The sequence below is a fragment of the Salmo trutta genome, chromosome 39 (assembly GCF_901001165.1).
Source record: "Salmo trutta chromosome 39, fSalTru1.1, whole genome shotgun sequence".
Lineage (NCBI taxonomy): Eukaryota > Metazoa > Chordata > Actinopteri > Salmoniformes > Salmonidae > Salmo > Salmo trutta.
The window spans coordinates 19,321,078-19,339,693 of NC_042995.1; the positions used below are offsets into that span (position 1 = coordinate 19,321,078).

The window sequence follows — 18,616 nt, forward strand, 5'->3', positions numbered from 1 at the left end:
CTTTTCAACGAGGAATGATGATTCTGGAATTTGTTTGTTTACTTCCTGAATTTAGTGAATTTAAGCTGTGTACTGCTGTATTCCGGAACTTAATTTACTGAGTGATTTCACACTGTAGCCGGTCAAGAAAAGAAGAAAATGCTTCGGTTGATTTGAGATCTATTTAAATAAATACACAACATCATTATACTGGTAATGTAAACTTCTTCCAGGCTAAAATGCAACATGAAAATAAACAAACACCAAAACGGTCATCCCTTCCTCCGATCTGCTCTCCCTCTTCATATTTAGATACCATTTGACCATAATATGGGATCCGTTTCACATATTCAGTCTCAATAACATGCAAGACGACAACCTAAATACTCTTATACCAACACGCAGATCACCAAAACAAAAATGATAGGCCTGAATCAATTCCTCATCTCTGTGGGCAGATGACACAACAAAACGTAACACACAGGACAGAACATTTGTAACTTAACTCGCAATAATTCCAGACGTCCAGCTCCTTCAATCAATCAATATGTCTTATCATTCTTCATAAGGAATATTCATCTCCATAACAATCCTTCTCTATACCCACATTCACTTTCCCTCCTTTAACAAGTTACACTGTATTGAAGCGCAGTACTGTAGCTATGAGTGATAAAAAAAAAATGGCTCTTCTCACAGTCTTAATAATCCTTGTCAGAAACTGTATTTTGTACACCCATAAAGAAAAACAATGAAATTCACATTGAAGATACCCTTCATAAAAAAAAATGTGGAACATGAGAAGATGCATTTGTTTCCCCCTGAGCTGTGTGCCAGCGGGGAAACTACTGTCAGAGAGTGCAGAGAGACACTATCCTGAGCTCTTTCACTGAGTACTGAGTCCGTCGTACACAAATTAAACGGAGAGAACGTTACATAGAAAGTCGTAACAACCACAGTTCAGTTGAATTCTTCTTCTTTTGCTTCTCCTCCTATTCTCTCTCTATTTTTTATGCCCCCCCCCTCCCCCAATCCACTCTCTTGTCCTGACAAAATGGTCCAATGGTCTCTCTTTGGCCTGACACCCCCTCCTCAGCCCCCCCCCCCCCCCCCCCCCCTCTCTCTCTCAGAGGTAGAAGCCAGTAGTCTGTGGGTCTGGGTCTGGGAGGGTGGGTAGGGTCTGTAGGGCGTCGGGCTGAAGACTGTCGCTGGTTGTCTGGCTGTTCACATTGGGCAGTAGACAGCTCTCTGTGTAAGCCACGTTGGTGTCGTTGAGGATGCAGCCGTTCTCCATCTAAAAACGCAGAACAAGGAAATATCATTGGCGCTGTATAGGACACAACCCCGCACTTCTCCCTCCCCAAAAACAAACTAACTATAATCACTACACTAGGCTCTGTTCTGTAGCGTGGTGAGGGCATTGACACTAATCAGTTAACCTTTAAATGCAGTGGGATAACTCAGGGTCACAGAGTGTTTCTTGGTAGTCTTAAACAAATCTACTTTGAAACAGAAGTATAGACCTCACACACATGGTTATGGGCTTTAATAAAAGAAGACACCTGTACCATGTCAGATATAGAGCTGAAATGTATTACATTTTGAGTTTACATCCCAATATTACACTTTATATATACATCACAGAAGACTGAAATATAACAAAAACGTTTGACATAGAAACAGATTTTCTGTGGGATTTTAGAAATAATGTTGATTAATTATGAAATTATAAAAAATATGAATAACATTTCACCCATGAGGACACTAGGTCATTTGACTGCAGGAAAGGGCTACTGTAGGGCAGGTCAGCCAGAGAGCGGAGTGGAGCAGAGCACACACACACACGGCGGTGGACAGCAGAGGCTGGGTGGACTGGGGGCCCGCGGTCATCAGGACAGAGAACACATTACATGACATTGAGAAGGGACTAAACCATGTACTGCACCAGAGTAGGATTACTATAGGACCAGGCTACTGGCTAAACCTCCCCCACAGACAGAGCCTGTACGACACAAGATAGAGTAGCTAACTGTAGCTAGTATATGTGCGACTACTACAAGCTAACTACAAAAAGTAGCATATCCGCCAAACCAACAGAGTACTGACACTGGTACACACACTGAGCTCCCCTCTCTTACTCCACAAGTGTGAGTATGTACTTTGTGGCTTCCCTGTATGAGGGAATCCTCTGTGTGTGTGGGGACAGGGTGTCTGTTGTGACAGCTCCTACCATCGGCCTAATTGTAATCCTGTTTAGTGGGCCCTGACTGGATTAGCTAGGCATCATCCATGTAGAAATCCTAATAGGGGCCACCTTATATAGGCCCCCTATAGGGGCAGACCAGCAGGACACTGAGCACCTGCAGCAGGACAAACCCAGCCAGGTTAAGGTAGGCCAAACTCAACTAATCTCTAATTCTCTCATGCTACTCCGTCCCAAATCACATCAACACCCCCTGGGGAAACAGCACCCCCTATGGTGGGATGTGACACCACGCGTGTAGGCACGCACCCATGCGCATACACAACATTTCCACACATTCTTCTGCCCCTGTATGTATTAGGTAACGACGATGAGCAAATTGTAGGTCAGGACAGCTCATGCTTGACTGGCCAGCTTGGCTCTATGTTCCTCTGGGGCATGGTCGCTGACCCCCGAAGGAAAACACAGGAAAAGCAGAGTGGGGCGGGGCGGGGGCATGAATGGCCGCCGGTCCTGTTAGCGCTCGCTGCCTGGGAGCTATAGCTCTCATTGTGGGACTCAACCTTGTTCTATTCATTACCGTTCCTCACCATCGTCTCTCTCCCTCCAAAGAGACAAACCAACTCCAGAGCTCGTTACCCTTCATGGATCTTGAAACATTAATTCTGCACAACAACAAACAAGGAGAGAAAGATGGTGTCCAGCATGCAGAATGGACTGTGTGCTGTACTAATGAGCGGAGCTCTATAGTCCAATTTGTCTTGCCCTGAGGCCTTGTTGTGACTGACTGGGCCCCTTGTGTCCCTACATGACAGGACTACTGTATACAGTTACAAAAGGCACGCGTTGGTCCGAATCTCATCCTCGTCGCCAAACGTACGGAGGTTTGTTGTGCAATTAAACTGAACGTCTTGACTTAAGATCAACATGTTAGTGACTGGTACAAACTTGTGTGACACTCACACATCCGTGCATGCACAGCGCGCGACACACTCTTAAAAGCAACATCATTCAATACTCGACTGAGCTAGAGCCCTACATTACTGAACACAACACATACTGTAACTGTATAGTACTGTACGAGACACCCTGAAGCAGCAGCCATGGAAGTGGAATAGCCTACTGTTCTCTCTAACGCCTACACTATTTTCCTCCCATAGTGTCCTGATCTGAAGTCATGCTTACATTATCAGCTTTGAACAGATTGTAAGGTGGTCCTACAGACCAGAGCTGCTTTCTTCACAATCACATTGCGGTAGGATCAGACCAGGCATTTAGGTCACGGTTATGTTGTGCTGCCCGCAAGGAAAGAACCCTGGTGGGAGAGCTTATTCCGACTGCAGTCGATGCTTAAGTTGACGGAATCATTTCAAAAGTTGACTTCATTGAAATGCAATCCCCAAGGATCAAAGCTACTCCGCGTGAGGCCTACTTCTCCTCTCCGTTAATAGACTCTCCACTGCCGTGACCCCTGCCCTCCGCACGTCTGTTTACGTTGCATGTCTGTTCACATCAACATATCTTACGTTGAACTATAAAGCAGCAGCTCAAACAAGCCCGAGGCTGGTCTTCCCATGCTATATTATATTACAGAGAACCATCGCTTTCATGACATAGAAACGGAGCTTCTAAATGCTGGGTTGTCAATGACCATTAACAAGACAGTCCCATAAAACAACAAGACAAATAGACATACAGTCACAGAAAATACCCCAAATATTACACAAGAAAATGACATTAGGTTGATTATCTATCGACGAGCATCTTGCTTTATTCTTTGACTCTTACCTTGCAGTGAGTGGCATCTTGGGAAGCGGGGCTATTCAAAATGCCGTAGGCGTCCAGAGTAGGCGTGGTGTGTTGAGGCTGCGATAGCCCCAGGATGTAATCTAAGGAGTTCTGTGTGGTGGAGTACTGCTGAGGGAAATAGGTGGATGGGACCTGTGGATAATGTTGTTTGTGATGCTCCAGATGGTCTGAGGGGTTAGCAGTCACCCCTCCTTGTCCCTGGTAGTGACCTATACCCTCTACCGTACCCCCGTTCATGACCATGGTAGTGGAATCAGCCATACCGTAATCCGTGTGAGTGACCTCTCCTTCTGTAGTGTGTGAGAGGGTGTCCGTGTGCTCGTTGGGGTAGGAGACGGTGCAGGCTCCATTAACTGTCAGTCCCAACTGCTCGTCGTAGCCGGAACTCTGCCAATCGGGATCAGGGTGCACCCCGTTGAGAGTTTCACCGCTGCTGCCACTAGCCTTCTGCTGTTTGAAATGGCACTGAGACTGAAGTTGGACCTGTAGGTGCTGGTTCTGCTGCTGCCACTGGCTCTGAAGATGGATGTTGTTCTGGTGCTGGTGGTGTTTGAGCTGCCCGGCCCCGTGAGGCCCCAGCTGGGATGTCTTACCGTTAACCAGGGGTTGAAGGCTGTGGCAGTGGTCATCCAGCCCCGTAAGCATATGCTGCTGCTGGGGAAGCCAGTGACCATTATGGACCACGGTTAGTGAGGTTGTGTGCTGCAGTGTGTCTGGCTGGCTTGGCGTGGGGACGTCTGTTTGGGTTGGGGGCCAGGGGTATTTTGCCAGAACGGGCTTTACTAAGTTGAGGTGCTGCTGCATCTGCTGGGAGAGCTGCACTATGGGTGGCTGTTTTGGTAGTCTGTGAGGGGGTAACATGGGTTGGGGGGCAGGAGGGTTAGTAGCCTGGGGGTGGAGGGTAGAGATATGCATAGTGGGGGTGGCTTGGGTATGAGGGTTAAGGATAAGGACAGAATTAAGGATAGGGTCTGGGGGCTGGGTTGTGGTTGAGGTTTGTGGTATGGACACGTGACTGTCCACACCCTGGCCCTCCTCTGTCTTGTTCTCCAGCGAGTCGTGGATGTAGGAGAGGATCTCATTGTTGGTGAGCAGGTCGTTGAGCGAGGGGATGTAGTCCGGATCCATCTCCACTCTGATCATCCTCTCATCCAGCAGCAGTAGCTCCAGATCCTCTGCGTTCAGACCCAGGTTCTCCAGAGCAGAGAACAGCTCGCTGATAGGAAGACATTTATTTTATTTCACAAATTCGAAATACATAGAGTTGTCTCAGCCATGGGAGTACAACAATGCATACATAGAAAAACCATCTGAATTAAAAACTCATTATCAGAAGGGCAAAAGAATGGAAAGCTTGGGAAAGACTGGCTGTACATCGGGCAGTCCAATGGTACTTTACACTCAATTCAATTGGAAAATACTTATAACATATATAATATTATATACACAAATTTACAATCACCTGTTAGAGCATGTTTCGTCCCCCTCCAGAGATAGTGAGTCCAGGGTGGCGAGCAGCGGGTCAAAGCTGGACGGAGGCTCACCGTTGGGGCCAGTGGAGGCGGTGGTGACCCCGTTGGGCACAGAGCTCCAGCTCTCTCCCAGACCCCCACCCAGAGGGCCACCACTATAGCATCCACTGCTATGCCCTTCCCCCTCACCTCGCTCACTAAACAGACTACTGTGGAATGACATCTTGGGCTCGACGGCTGGTTGGCACACGTACACGGACTCATCCTGCCTCATCAGCGCCCCGAGCAGGGAGCTGGGGTCCAGTCCACCGTTATCCTTTGACGAGTTCTTGTCCAGCTTGCCCTTCTTGGATTTGGTCTTGCCTTTAGTCTGGAGTGAGTCGGTGAGGCCGTGGATGGGGTAGCTACTCTGGTAGAGAAGGGCCTCGCCCGTGGCGAAGGTGAAGGGGAGGTGCATGGAACGCTTCCTCAGGTGCTCTCCTCCCTCCTCCTCCCTGGGAACGAGAGGATGGAGAGAACCAATCAGAACACTCTCTTACTGTTTAGGATAAAACTCCAGCAAAGTCAAGGTTTCGTGTCTTTAAAGTTGGTGGCAGCTTCATTTTAACAGTGTGCCGCAGCGGTTCCCAAACTAGGAGTACTGACCCATGTCGGGTCGCCTGATATGAAAATGGGGTCGCGGGAGAATTTCCAAAATCCTGGTAAAAAAATATATATAAAAAATATATTTTGTCCCTCAAAATCATTGTAATGTGGTTAACTTTAAAAGTCAAAATGAAAATGATTCAGATCTAAAAGTTAAAATTCAACCAGAGCGCGCCCTTAGATCGTGGGAAAAGGCCGCTCTTGACCGTTGCACTTGACTAATTTCCATGGTGAATGGCTAAACCCGGCTACGCTATGAAACCACACACTATTGCAGAGACTGACATTACCGGCCGCAATTGATATGGAGAAAACAATGTGTGGGGAGGCATAGGCACAGAAACTCACATCAAATCCTGTGTCAGACAACACTGAAACTAAGAATTGATGGTATAGCTAGCAATCAAGGGGAAACGCTGACTGAACAACTCAAACTCCCCACCTTATGCTCTCCAAATGGATGTTAGCGGTGAGGGCCGAGACGCCCATGCATTACCTTTAGTTCGCTGCATGTCGGGGGATGCTATTCATGAGGACATATTGTTGTCTCACGATTCCCAAGCATGATGTGGCACAGGGGATGTTCACTGTGCTGAAAAACAGATTCCATGGGATCGAATGGTGGGCTTTTGCACAGATGGGGCTCCATCTATCACTGGGCGGCGTGCCGGGCCTCTGCACTTTAGTTATGAACGTGTCTCCCTCTGCCATATGGACAACATTGTATGATACACCCACTGAGCTAGAATGGATACACCGAGAGCTGAGCGTGGAACTTTGAGATACGCAGTAGGTAAATTCGATTGTAAACTGTACTGAGTTCACCTGTATGGGATCAGAGCATGACAATGTTCTATTTCACACCGAGGCTGGGTGGTTATCGATAGGTATTGTTGAAAATATTTTTCGAATTGAGAGAGGAACTGTTGTCATTCGCAATGGGTTTAAATTAAATTACAGACTTTGTTGACTTTGTGCAATGAAAAGAAAACGTGTCTCCTTGCCTATGTAACAGACATATTTGGGGAACTGTACGAACTGAAGGCAGGCATGCAGGGAAATACAAACAAATTCTACGGATGGGTGAACGAATCAGCGAAATCCGTTTGACTGTGATCCTGGGTCAGTTGACGTGCTGGTAAGTGAAATTGAACAGCTGATCGAGCTGCCATGTGACTGAATGCTGCAGACAATGCGTTCACCGGTCACCATGGAGAAGTTTTGGTTCTTGACTCCAAGGGAATACAAGGCAGTCTCCCTCAGAGCATTAAAACTCATGGTATGCTGATTCAGTGCTCTCATTTGCATTAAAACCAAATATCGATCCAGGTTGGACGTGACAGGAGATGCGGTTCTCACTGTTGACCCCCCCACCCGGCTTGGAGACGCTCCGACATGACATGCATCAAACACACCCATTTCATTAGTGGTGGTGAGATAAGATACATTATTTAAATGATTTGACTGTCAAAGCCCCACATTAAAAAAAGTAAATGACTTTTTTTTTCACATGGTTGGGGTAGTGAGAATTTTCAGATATCAATATGGGGTCGAGGGCCAAAAAGGTTTGGGAACTCCTGGTGTACAGTGAGATAACGTGATGATATCCCTCTGGCTCACTGGGAACAAGAGCAGGATGAGAAAGAGATTACCAGAACACTAGGGACTACTATATGGACTAAAGTCCCTAACACTATGAACGACTATACGGACTAAAGTCCCTAACACTAGGGACTACTATGGACGACTATACAGACAAAAGTCCCTAATACTATGGACCAAAGAGCTCTGACTGTATAGAATTACATATTACATTCACCTCATTGAAATCCTTCATACAAACAGACAAAGCAAAATCCCCAGTGCTAAAATCAACTCTAGTGTTACATTTAACACTCAGAAAAGTGTTTAGGGTTAAAAATGTATTCAAAACATCATTGGGTTATGGAGGGGTGAAGAGGCTAGAGCTACACTTACACCAGGGGCCTCTGGGTAGCGATAATGTAGTCAGGCTTGCCGTTCTTGTAGACCAGTCTGGCGTTGGCTTGGACCCACCTCCAGCGGTTGTCCTTAGTGAGCAGTCTGAACACCGTCAGCCCGCTCTCTCCCGTCTTGATCACTGGAGTCACATAAGACACTGAGTCAGGGGGGATGTTTCAGAACCTATGATTGTATGGTCATAACTGAACACAGGCAACAGTACATACGTGCACCCATGCATGGAACCAACCCCTACACACTCATGACGCTTACAAAAGCAAGTCTGCAGAAATACGCTATTTGCACACACGCGAGTGTACACGCACTTATGCACGCAGGCACCGTCGCACCTCAGTGTGACCGTCACACCTCACTCAGGCCTACCACAACATTACCACAAAAGGTTCTACAGCTGCACCATTGAGAGCATCCTGACCGATTGTATCACCGCCTGGTATGGCAACTGCTCGGCATCTGACCGTAAGGCGCTAGAGGGTAGTGCGAACGGCCCAATACATCACTGGGGCCGAGCTTCCTGACATCCAGGACCTATATAATCGGCGGTGTCAGAGGAAAGCCACATTGTCAGAGACTCCAGTCAGCCAAGTTATAGACTGTTCTCTCTGCTACCGCACGGCAAGCGGTACCGGAGCGCTAAGTCTAGGACCAAAAAGCTCCTCAACAGCTTCTACCCCCAAGCCATAAGACTGCTGAACAATTCATAAAATCGCCACCGGACAATTTACATTGACCTTGTACACTGCTGCTACTTGCTGTTTGTTTGTTACCTATGCATAGTCACTTTGCCCCCACCTACATGTACAGATTACCTCAACTAGCCTGTACCACTGCACACTGACTCGGTACCGGTGCCCCCTGTATATAGCCTTGTTATTGTGTTACTTTAAATTTTAGTTTACTTGGTGAATATTTTCTTATTTTTGAACTGCACTGTTGGTTAAGGGCTTGTAAGTAAGCATTTCATGGTAAGGTCTACACTTGTATTCGGCGCATGTGACAAATAAAATTTGATATGTACACACACACACACACACACACTCCTTGATCCTTCTCCCAATTTGCCTATTGTTGGCTTTGCTGAGTGTGTTGTGGAGCAGAGCACGTCTCAGCTGTGCAGCTTTCCAGAGTAGGTTCATTGTGGTGAACGGACACAGGTGCGAGGCACTGTAGACCCATTGTTCTACAGAGGCTTGCAGTAAAGAGATCTGCAGACAGTGCAGATTTTCACCCAATGTGTTTCCCCTGCAGTGCTACTGAAACTCTTATTAGTGTGTCAGTTTCAGTGGCCACTGGTGGACTTTGGATCTTTATTCCATTCCTGATATGGATATGTGGCCCCAGTTCACCACTCTGCGGTACTCTGCTCCACTCTGGGCTTTGCACAATCTCCTTCATAATATGGATTGTGAGTCAACATATTCTCCACTCTAACCAACCATGTGCCACACAGAGACACAGACGGGTTGGTTGTTTAGCAGCAAAAACGTTGCATGCGTAACTTTCTGGCAGAAAAGACGGGGTCGGCTTAAATTGCTGACAACATGTAAACTAGATTTTGTTTCCAAATGTTAATTGAAAACATAAATTAATTTGCACAATGAGCGCTTGTCTCTCAAATACATCGATTGAGTTGTTGGTTTGCCAGCTAGCGATTTTTTTGCCATATTAGAATCGACATGAAATCAGTCAAAACACCTCAAAACAAGACATGGTATCAACAATAAGATAAAACAAGCCACCTACGATTCCCCACAAGGCAGCTTTTAGTCAGTGTTGCTAGCTATCTGACCGCTCATCTTTTAGAGTCACCAACCTACTACCCTGGACTACTTTCTAAAAGCAATGAAAGGTTGTGAGTCAAAAGTTTGAAAAGGCAGAATATACTGAAATAACTATCTGTCCAACAACGAATGCTGGATTATTTGCTGTTGATATTAATAACATCATGCTTGTCTTTGCGCTCACTCGTTTATTTTAACTCTATCATTAGGCAAATTGTCCCCTCCAGTATTTCAACTCAGAGAGCTCGATTTGTTACGTACTAAAAACTCAGAGAGATGGAAGGGGAAGTGACATTGTGAACTTAGAGAGATGGAGTTATATTTGCCATCAACCACTGAGCTGTAAAGAGCAGTATGGAGAGTAGTGATGAATGGTTAGAACAGGGTCGTTGTGTTTATATGCTACTGTAATAGGTCTCGGTCTCTTCCCCTCATGTTTAGCTTACTACACAGAAATATAATTAGATAGCTCTATGTAGTACTAATATACTTATGTAGTGTATGTGGACACCCATTCAAATGAATGGATTTGGCTATTTCAGCCACACCCGTTGCTGACAGGTGTATAAAATCGAACACACAGCCATGCAATCTCCATAGACAAACAATGTCTGTAGAATGGCCCGTACTGAAGAGCTCAGTGACTTTCAAAGTGGCACCGTCACAGGATGCCATCTTTCTAAGTTCGTCACATTTCTGCCCTGCTTGAGCTGCCCCGGTCAACTGTAAATGCTGTTATTGTGAAGTGGAAACATCTAGGAGCAACAACGGCTCAGCCGCAAAGTGGTAGGCCACACAAGCTCACAGATGGGACTGGTGAGTGCTGAAGCGCGTAAAAATCGTCTGTCCTCGGTTGCAACACTCACTACCGAGTTCCAAACTGCCTCTGGAAGCAACGTCAGCACAAGAACTGTTTGTCGGGAGCTTCATGAAATGGGTTTCCATGGCCGAGCAGCCGCACACAAGCCTAAGATCACCATGCCAAGCGTCGGCTGGAGTGTTGTAAAGCTCACTGCCATTGGACTCTGGAGCAGTGGAATTACGTTCTCTGGAGTGGTGAATCACGCTTCACCATCTGGGAGTCCGACGGACGAATCTGGGTTTTGGCGGATGCCAGGAGAACGCTACCTGACCTAATGCATCATGTCACCTGTACAGTTTGGTGGAGGATAAATAATGGTCTGGGGCTGTTTTACATGGTTCAGGCTAGGCCCCTTAGTTCCAGCTTAAGGAAATCCATACAATGACATTCTAGACGAGTCCGTGCTTCAACGTTTGGGGAAGGCTCTTTCCATATATATTTTTTTTTATAAAAAATTTTTTTGGGGGGGTAGATCAGCTTTAATATTACAGATAGATTGTAGATTCCATCAATTTAATTGTCTGCATGATTTCCAATCCCCCATATATTTTTTGTATATATGGGGCTGAACGGAAGCAAGTCCCTGCAGCAATGTTCCAACATCTGTTGGAAAGCCTCCCAGAACAGTGGAGGCTGTTATAGTAGCAAAGGGGGAACCAACTCCATATGAATGCCCAGGATATTGGAATGAGATGTTCGACGAGCAGGTGTCCACATACTTTTAGCCATGTAGTGTACATCAAGTTTAATTGTCAAGGTACTGTTCTAAACCAATGTTATTTGGAATATTCCATTATTTTTAAAAAGGTAGAGACATCATAGTAAAAGCCTTACTGCGGACGTGGTTCTCAGCACAGTAGAGCATATCAGCTGCATGGATAAACTGGTATCCAGAGCCTCGGACCCGGAGCTCAGCCTCAGTGTAGCCCAGCACGATCTTCCCCCTGCAATGCAATAAGATTCACAAAAACACCATTATTATAGACGAGACAATAATGCCTATAATAGACAACTGGTTGAAGCTCAGTGTTAAATTCAAATCTCCCTATCATCATATGTAAGCCAATATGACACAAATCTCTAAGAAAATTAGAAATCAACTTGTAGGTGCACAACACACTCCCCGCCTCTCGTCGTGAGCCGTTCGTCCATTACCGAGAACCACATAACAGATTTTTTTAACAGGGCAGTTAGCAATTGAGTTTTAAAATAATTTATTACGCCAACCTAGCTCAAATTCAAGACGTTGGATTAAAACAAGACTAAAGACTCCATTAAGTGACTATTGGGCTTAAAAAACGCCGGATTGACTAAATTTGTAGGTGCATCAGTTTGTATAGTGTATAATGTCTCTCTCTCACTTGCACATTTCCGTCTGTTAAGAAACAACGATCTACATTTTTATAGCTGACAACGCTAACATCTTTTTTATCCGAAACTCACAACACTGGGTTGGTTGCTCGGCAACACAGCTGCTTGCACTATGCTGCCAGTCATATGAAGTGTATATGAGCAAACCCAGGCTAATGTATATATAGCTAGCTATATGCTGCTATTCAAGCTAAGGTTCATCAATGAATGCAAACGGATATTTTGATTAGCTAGGTAGCTTAAGTTACTTGTACAAAGTCCAGTAGCTAGCTAACACCAGTCCGCTGAAAGCTAACTAGCTAACGAACAGGCAAATACAGCTAGCTAGCCAATGAATGTGGTTTTGTTTATATAGGTAGCTAGCTAGCTAACGTAACATTATACCAGTCAGATGAGAGCTAACATTGGCAAGGTAAGTTAGCCAACCAACAAGTGATGAAAGCTAGCTAGCTATATTGTGCCAAGTAGGGTTTTTCACATAAGGCTAAAGTCATCATGTGTAAACTGCTGACCTAAACACTTGCGTGTAACAGTTAATTGGAGTACAAATAAACTAGCGAGCGTCCTTGGCAGCCAATTAAATGAATCTAGCGAAGTAACCTTAGCCAACGTATGACTAACGTGTATGGTCAGTTCTTGCACCACGATATATCATAACTAGATAGTTAAAGTTAGTTACGTTAAGTTTAAAACCACCAAACGTTGTGAAAAATACCACTCTAATCACATTCATTTGCATTGTACAGACCAAGCTACGGTAACGAGGTAACGTTAGCCAGATTTCAGACAAGGTAAACACTGCAATTAGCTACACTACATTTCCTCGACTAAGAACAACCAAGACCACAACACAAACCATAGCCAAGAAAATAAATTGATTTGTTAAGAAACAGTAAATTAGTTATGTTGAACCGCATATAGTAAATGGTTGAACCCCAAACACACACGTAAACAGAATCTCAGTTGTGCATGCTTAAAACCTGTTGGGGCTAGGGGGCAGTATTTTCATGGCCGGATGAAAAACATACCCAATTTAAACAGGTTACTACTCTGGCCCAAAAACTAGAATATGCATATTATTAGTAGATTTGGATAGAAAACACTCTGAAGTTTCTAAAACTGTTCGAATGGTGTCTGTGAGTATAACAGAAAAACCTGAGAAAAATACAACCAGTAAATGAAAAATCTGGTGCCCATAGGTTATTCAAGTCATTGCCAATCGAACACACAGTGACTAAGGATTCATTTTGCACTTCCTAAGGCTTCCACTAGATGTCAACAGTCTTTAGAAAGTTGTTTGAGGCGTCTATGATGAACAGAGACCGAATGAGAAGGCTGGAAAGTTGGTAACCCAGGGGAGGATGTCATATACAACGTGCTATACAACGCTATACAACGTTTGACATGTTTGAAGAAACGTAAATATATATTTTTTTGACTTTTCGTCGTGACATTTTCCTCGCGCGTCCTACATTTTGAGTAGCTTACTGAACATGCAAACAACATGGAGTTATTTGGACATAAATTATGAACTTTATCAAACAAAACAACATTTGTTGTGGACCTGGGATGCCTGGAAGTGCCTTCTGATGAAGATTATTAAAGGTAAGTGAATATTTCTAATGCTATTTATGCATTTAGATGACTCCAAAATGGCGGCTATATGTATTGCGTAGTGTATTTTTCTGAGCACAGTACTCAGATTATTGCAAAGTGTGCTTTCCCAGTAAAGTTATTTTGAAATCTGTCAATGTGGTTGCATTCAGGAGACGTTAATCTATAATTCTTTGAATAACAGTTTAATATTTTATCAACGTTTATGACGAGTATTTTTGTAAATTGTAGTGCTGATTCACCGGCAGTTTTGGGGGAAATACATTTTCTGAACGTCACGCGCCAATGTAAAATGCTGTTTTTGGATATAAATATGAACTTGATAGAACAAAAAATGCATGTATTGTCTAACATAATGTCCTAGGAGTGTCATCTGATGAAGATTGTCAGCTGGTTTTCTGCTTTTGGTGACGCCTGTCCTTGCATTGAAAATGGCTGTGTGTAATTTTTTGTCTATGTACTGTCCTAACATAATCTAACTTTATGCTTTCGCCGTAAAGCCTCTTTGAAATCGGACAATGTGGTTGGATTAAGGAGATGTTTATCTTTCAAATGGTGTAAAATAGTTGATTGTTTGAGAAATTGAAATGATTCGATTTTTGCTGTTTTGAATTTCACGCCATGCTATCTTGTTAAGCAATCCCGTTACCGGGATGAGAACGGGAAGGGGTCCCATAGAGGTTAACAGACTGACAGCATCGCTGTTTCAAACACTTGTCGAATAAATTCCAGCTCCGGCATAAACTGCCTCTCCTGCCGTCTTGACACTTATAATCCAAATGCGTGCACACAGTGTCAAATTACTTTCTGTGTGTTCACAGAAAATCTTAAATCGCCATCCACAAGTAAAACGTAGTCAGGGGGCTCCACACGCTGCACCAGGTTAAAACAACAAAATAATCATTGCTGTGTGCCAGTCAGTCTCATAGACTATACGTAACATAGTAAATGTAAATCCGGCACACTGAAATAAGTGTTATTTTACGTTTGGTATGGTTACATCAGACAGAAGGTTACTTAAAGGAGACTTTTCCTAAATCTCTGTTTTTCATGTAAATGGCATGTTCTCAAAAACATACCAAATCACAAAAAAGTGTCTGGATCCTTCTATAACATGCCATCACAAATAGAGATTTACTTCAGAAATAGGAAAAGTCTCGAGGGTGGTTGGTCGGGTGGAAGGATGGGCGTATAACAAGGATGTCTAGCAACTCAAAAGTAGTTTGAAGCTCATCATGGACAACTTTAGCATTTTAGCTAACTACCAACTTTGCAACTACTTACTACTTTTTAGCTACTTTGCAACTACTTAGCATGTTAGCTAACCCTTCCCATAACCTTAAAACCCTTTAACCTCACTCCTAACCTTAACCCTAACCCCTAGCCTAGAAAACGTTAGCCACCTAGCTAACATATCGTACATATTGCAAATTCATTAGGTCATATTTAGACCATTCTTTCATTTATAGTTTTGACAGTCCCCTCCCGACACACACAACCTTATTTACATTTATTAGGTGGTTCTTAAAATAACCTTGGGTTCGTGGAGAGGCAAGTGGCAGTGAGTGGGGTAGTGTGTACTACTGCGTACGTCTTGCTAGAACGTAGGAGAGATCAGCTCTCACTCTCAAGGAAGAGGTTGTTGCACTCATTCGTGAGATGCACGCCATCCCTCCCTTGGTTTTTGCCTAAGCACTACACAGATGATTCAAATAATCAAGCTTTGATTATTTTAATCAGCTGTGTAGTGCTAGGGCAAAAAACAAAACTTGCATCCGGGGGGGGCAGGACCAAGTTTGGCAAACCCTGCCCTACGGTACTGCCCAGGGACATTGTGATTTATGACAAAGTGGCCGATTGTGGGCTTGCGCCTGTAACAGAGAAATGCAAACACCAGCTGGTTGACAGAGCGCCGGGCCATCTCTATGTGTTTGTTGATGTTCTCCTCCCACTGAAACATACAACTCCTCCACTGTGTGATGACAGAGTAGACCACCGTTGTTCTGGGAACATTTGGATGACTACCTCCTAATCAGCTCGCGTCTGACGCACCAGGGCTGTCCCCTGTATGTGTCCCAAGTCGTTTCCATCGAGGTGGATGACTATGGTATATTCATGGTCACACCTCGCCTTGGCGAGAAATAATTTTTCAGAACCCTTCCATTGAGAACAGCTCATTCATATTTTGTGCTCCTGTAGTCATCTAGCCCGCTACATTGTGTTATCGCATAGTAAATATTTGCTTGAGTCTTTGTTTACTTGCTCTTGCCAATTTGCGTTGAGCAATGATAAGTAGGAGTATAAGCTGGGATCTTATCAATAAAAAAAATGTATAAAACGCATGACATTGTGAGGGTTCACAAGGAGAGCATGTGTTATGCTCTATTATAAACTGGGTGATTTGAGCCCTGAATACTGATTGGCTGAACGCCGTATACCACGGGTATGACAAAACATTTATTTTTACTCTTCTAATTACGTTGGTAACCCTCAGGGGTTTGTGGTATATGACCAATATACCACAGCTAAGGGCTGTATCCAGGGACTTCGCATTACGTTGTGCAAAAGAACAGCCCTTAGCCGTGGTATATTGGCCATATACCACCCCCACCTCGGGTCTTATTTCTTAATTATAATGTTGTTTTATAATGTTGCGTAATCACCTTCCAGTGTAAAAACCATGGAAATAAAATTAAAAAAGATATATTTAAGTGAGAATAGGCATTGGTCTGAAGCCAAAAAAGAAAGCAAATTCACAAGCACCCATGCTCTACCAAGGTTTTCCAGCACACAGCTTTCACCTACTACAGTAGCTATGCTAATATTGTACTTCAAACTATGTATCATTTGACAGTATGTCTTTTTTGACCTAGGCCTGTTGTAAATTCGTATTATTGTTGCTTCACCATCTTTATTGCAAATATAAATACAAGCACAAACATAACTTGTTTGAAACACAATTGGTTCTGAGCTTATGTCAATGTTACACAGGTAAGCTAACGGTTACAGAAATCAGGCATGCAGACAGGCTCTATCTGAGCTACTAGTCCAACACACCACCTGTTGTTATGTTGGCCACTTACAGACCAAAAAAGGATGTTATTATGATAATGTATTTTTAAAGACATGTTTTGCTAAAATAAAGGTTTTAGCAAATACAGGCATACACCACATTACTACAAGACGAAACAGCTCAATCAAGCCTGATGGTCTTGTAAGTATAAAAGCAAAGCTTGCTTTCATTTTATAAAAAAAGCATGAAAAGGTAGCATGAGAACTTCTCACTGTGGTGTGTGAAGAATCAAATACTTTACCTTGTATGTGGTACAAATCACAATATTGTGGACGCACCACCTCTAAGATTATGAATTAGGCTGTTTGAGAAGGTTTGAATCCTATTCAACCTGCCTACACATAGTTTGAAGTACAATACCAACATAGCTATTATAGTAGGTCAAAGCTGTGTGCTGGAAAACCTTAGTAGAGCATGGGCGGAATAGGCATTCTGGTGCTCGTGAATTTCCTTTCTTTTTCGGCTTCCTTTCTTTTTCAACTTAAAACACTTTTTAGTTTTTTATTAGAGACAGAATATAGGCAGAATAATCATTGCAAGACTATTATACAATAGGACATCAATGGCAGTGAAAACATGTTTGAATTACCACTACTTCAAACATATTATAGCCATATGACAAGAAATTGCTCTTCACAGTAACAAACACCCTAGCAACACCCCCGCAGGCAAAACTGGTTGAAATTACGTCATTACAACCAGAATACAACAAATTCTGTTTTTATGACGTTAATTCAACCAGCTATAACCGCTGGAACTTGAACTTCAACAACATTCCATCATAACGTGAAGTAAGACTGAATAGTGTGGGCATACTTGGCGTCGCAGGCCATGGGGGTGAAGTCCAGCTTGTGTTTGGTCCTGAAGATCATGTTCTTGGTCCTGATCTCCAGGATGGATGGAGGCTGGAGGGGGGTGGCGATGGCAAACAGGGCCAGCTGGGGAGGCACGTTGCAGCCGTCATCCAGCCGGCAGTTCTGGCCATGCAGGAACTTCAGACGGCCCTGGAGGGTCAGGGCCTGGGGAGAAAAAACAAAGAGCTAGTTGGTCCAGGCTTTCTCATACAGTATTTGTTCAGAAACCAATAGTCAAGTAATGAATGAGACAGACTTGGGAGGATAGCAACGTGAGACGACAGTATCAAATGAAATGAAATCACATTTTATTTGTCACATGTGCCGAATACAGTGAAATGCTTACTTACAAGCCCTTAAACAAGGCAGTTTTAAGAAAATACCCCCAAAAAAGTAAGAGATAAGAATAACAAATAATTAAAGAGCAGCAGTAAAATAACAATAGTGGGGCTATATACAGGGGGTACCAGTACAGAGTCAATGTGCGGAGGTACCAGCGTTGAGGTAATTGAGGTAATATGTACATGATTGTGGAGTTATTAAAGTGCCTATGCATAGATAGTAACAGAGTCTGGTTAGCCATTTGATTAGATGTTCAGGAGTCTTATGGCTTGGGGGTAGAAGCCTCTTGGACCTAGACTTGGCGCTCCGGGTACCGCTTGCCGTGTGGTAGCAGAGAGAACAGTCTATGACTAGGGTGGCTGGAGTCTTTGACAATTTTTAGGACCTTCCTCTGACACCGCCTGGCATAGAGGTCCTGGATGGCAGGAAGCTTGGCCCCGGTGATGCACTGGGTCGTATGCACTACCCTCTGCAGTGCCTTGCGGTTGGAGGCCGAGCAGTTGCCATACCAGGCAGTGATGCAACCCGTCAGGATGCTCTTGATGGTGCAGCTGTAAAACCTTTTGAGGATCTAAGGACCCATGTCAAATCTTTTCAGTCTTCTGAGGGGGAA

General features: G+C 44.1%; 1 protein-coding gene across 1 annotated transcript in view; it reads right to left on the minus strand.

Annotated features, from left to right (window-relative positions):
• Window positions 1–1,102: 1,102 nt before the first annotated feature.
• LOC115179613 (aryl hydrocarbon receptor) overlaps window positions 1,103–18,616 on the minus strand; it is a 60,643-nt gene continuing 43,129 nt past the window's right edge. Inside the window, exons 8-13 of the mRNA XM_029741245.1 lie at window positions 17,624–17,826; window positions 11,584–11,693; window positions 8,083–8,224; window positions 5,451–5,954; window positions 3,968–5,204; window positions 1,103–1,270 (exon numbers count right to left, since the gene is read on the minus strand). Of these exons, the coding sequence (XP_029597105.1) occupies window positions 1,103–1,270; window positions 3,968–5,204; window positions 5,451–5,954; window positions 8,083–8,224; window positions 11,584–11,693; window positions 17,624–17,826 (2,364 nt within the window). The remainder of the gene's footprint in view (window positions 1,271–3,967; window positions 5,205–5,450; window positions 5,955–8,082; window positions 8,225–11,583; window positions 11,694–17,623; window positions 17,827–18,616) is intronic.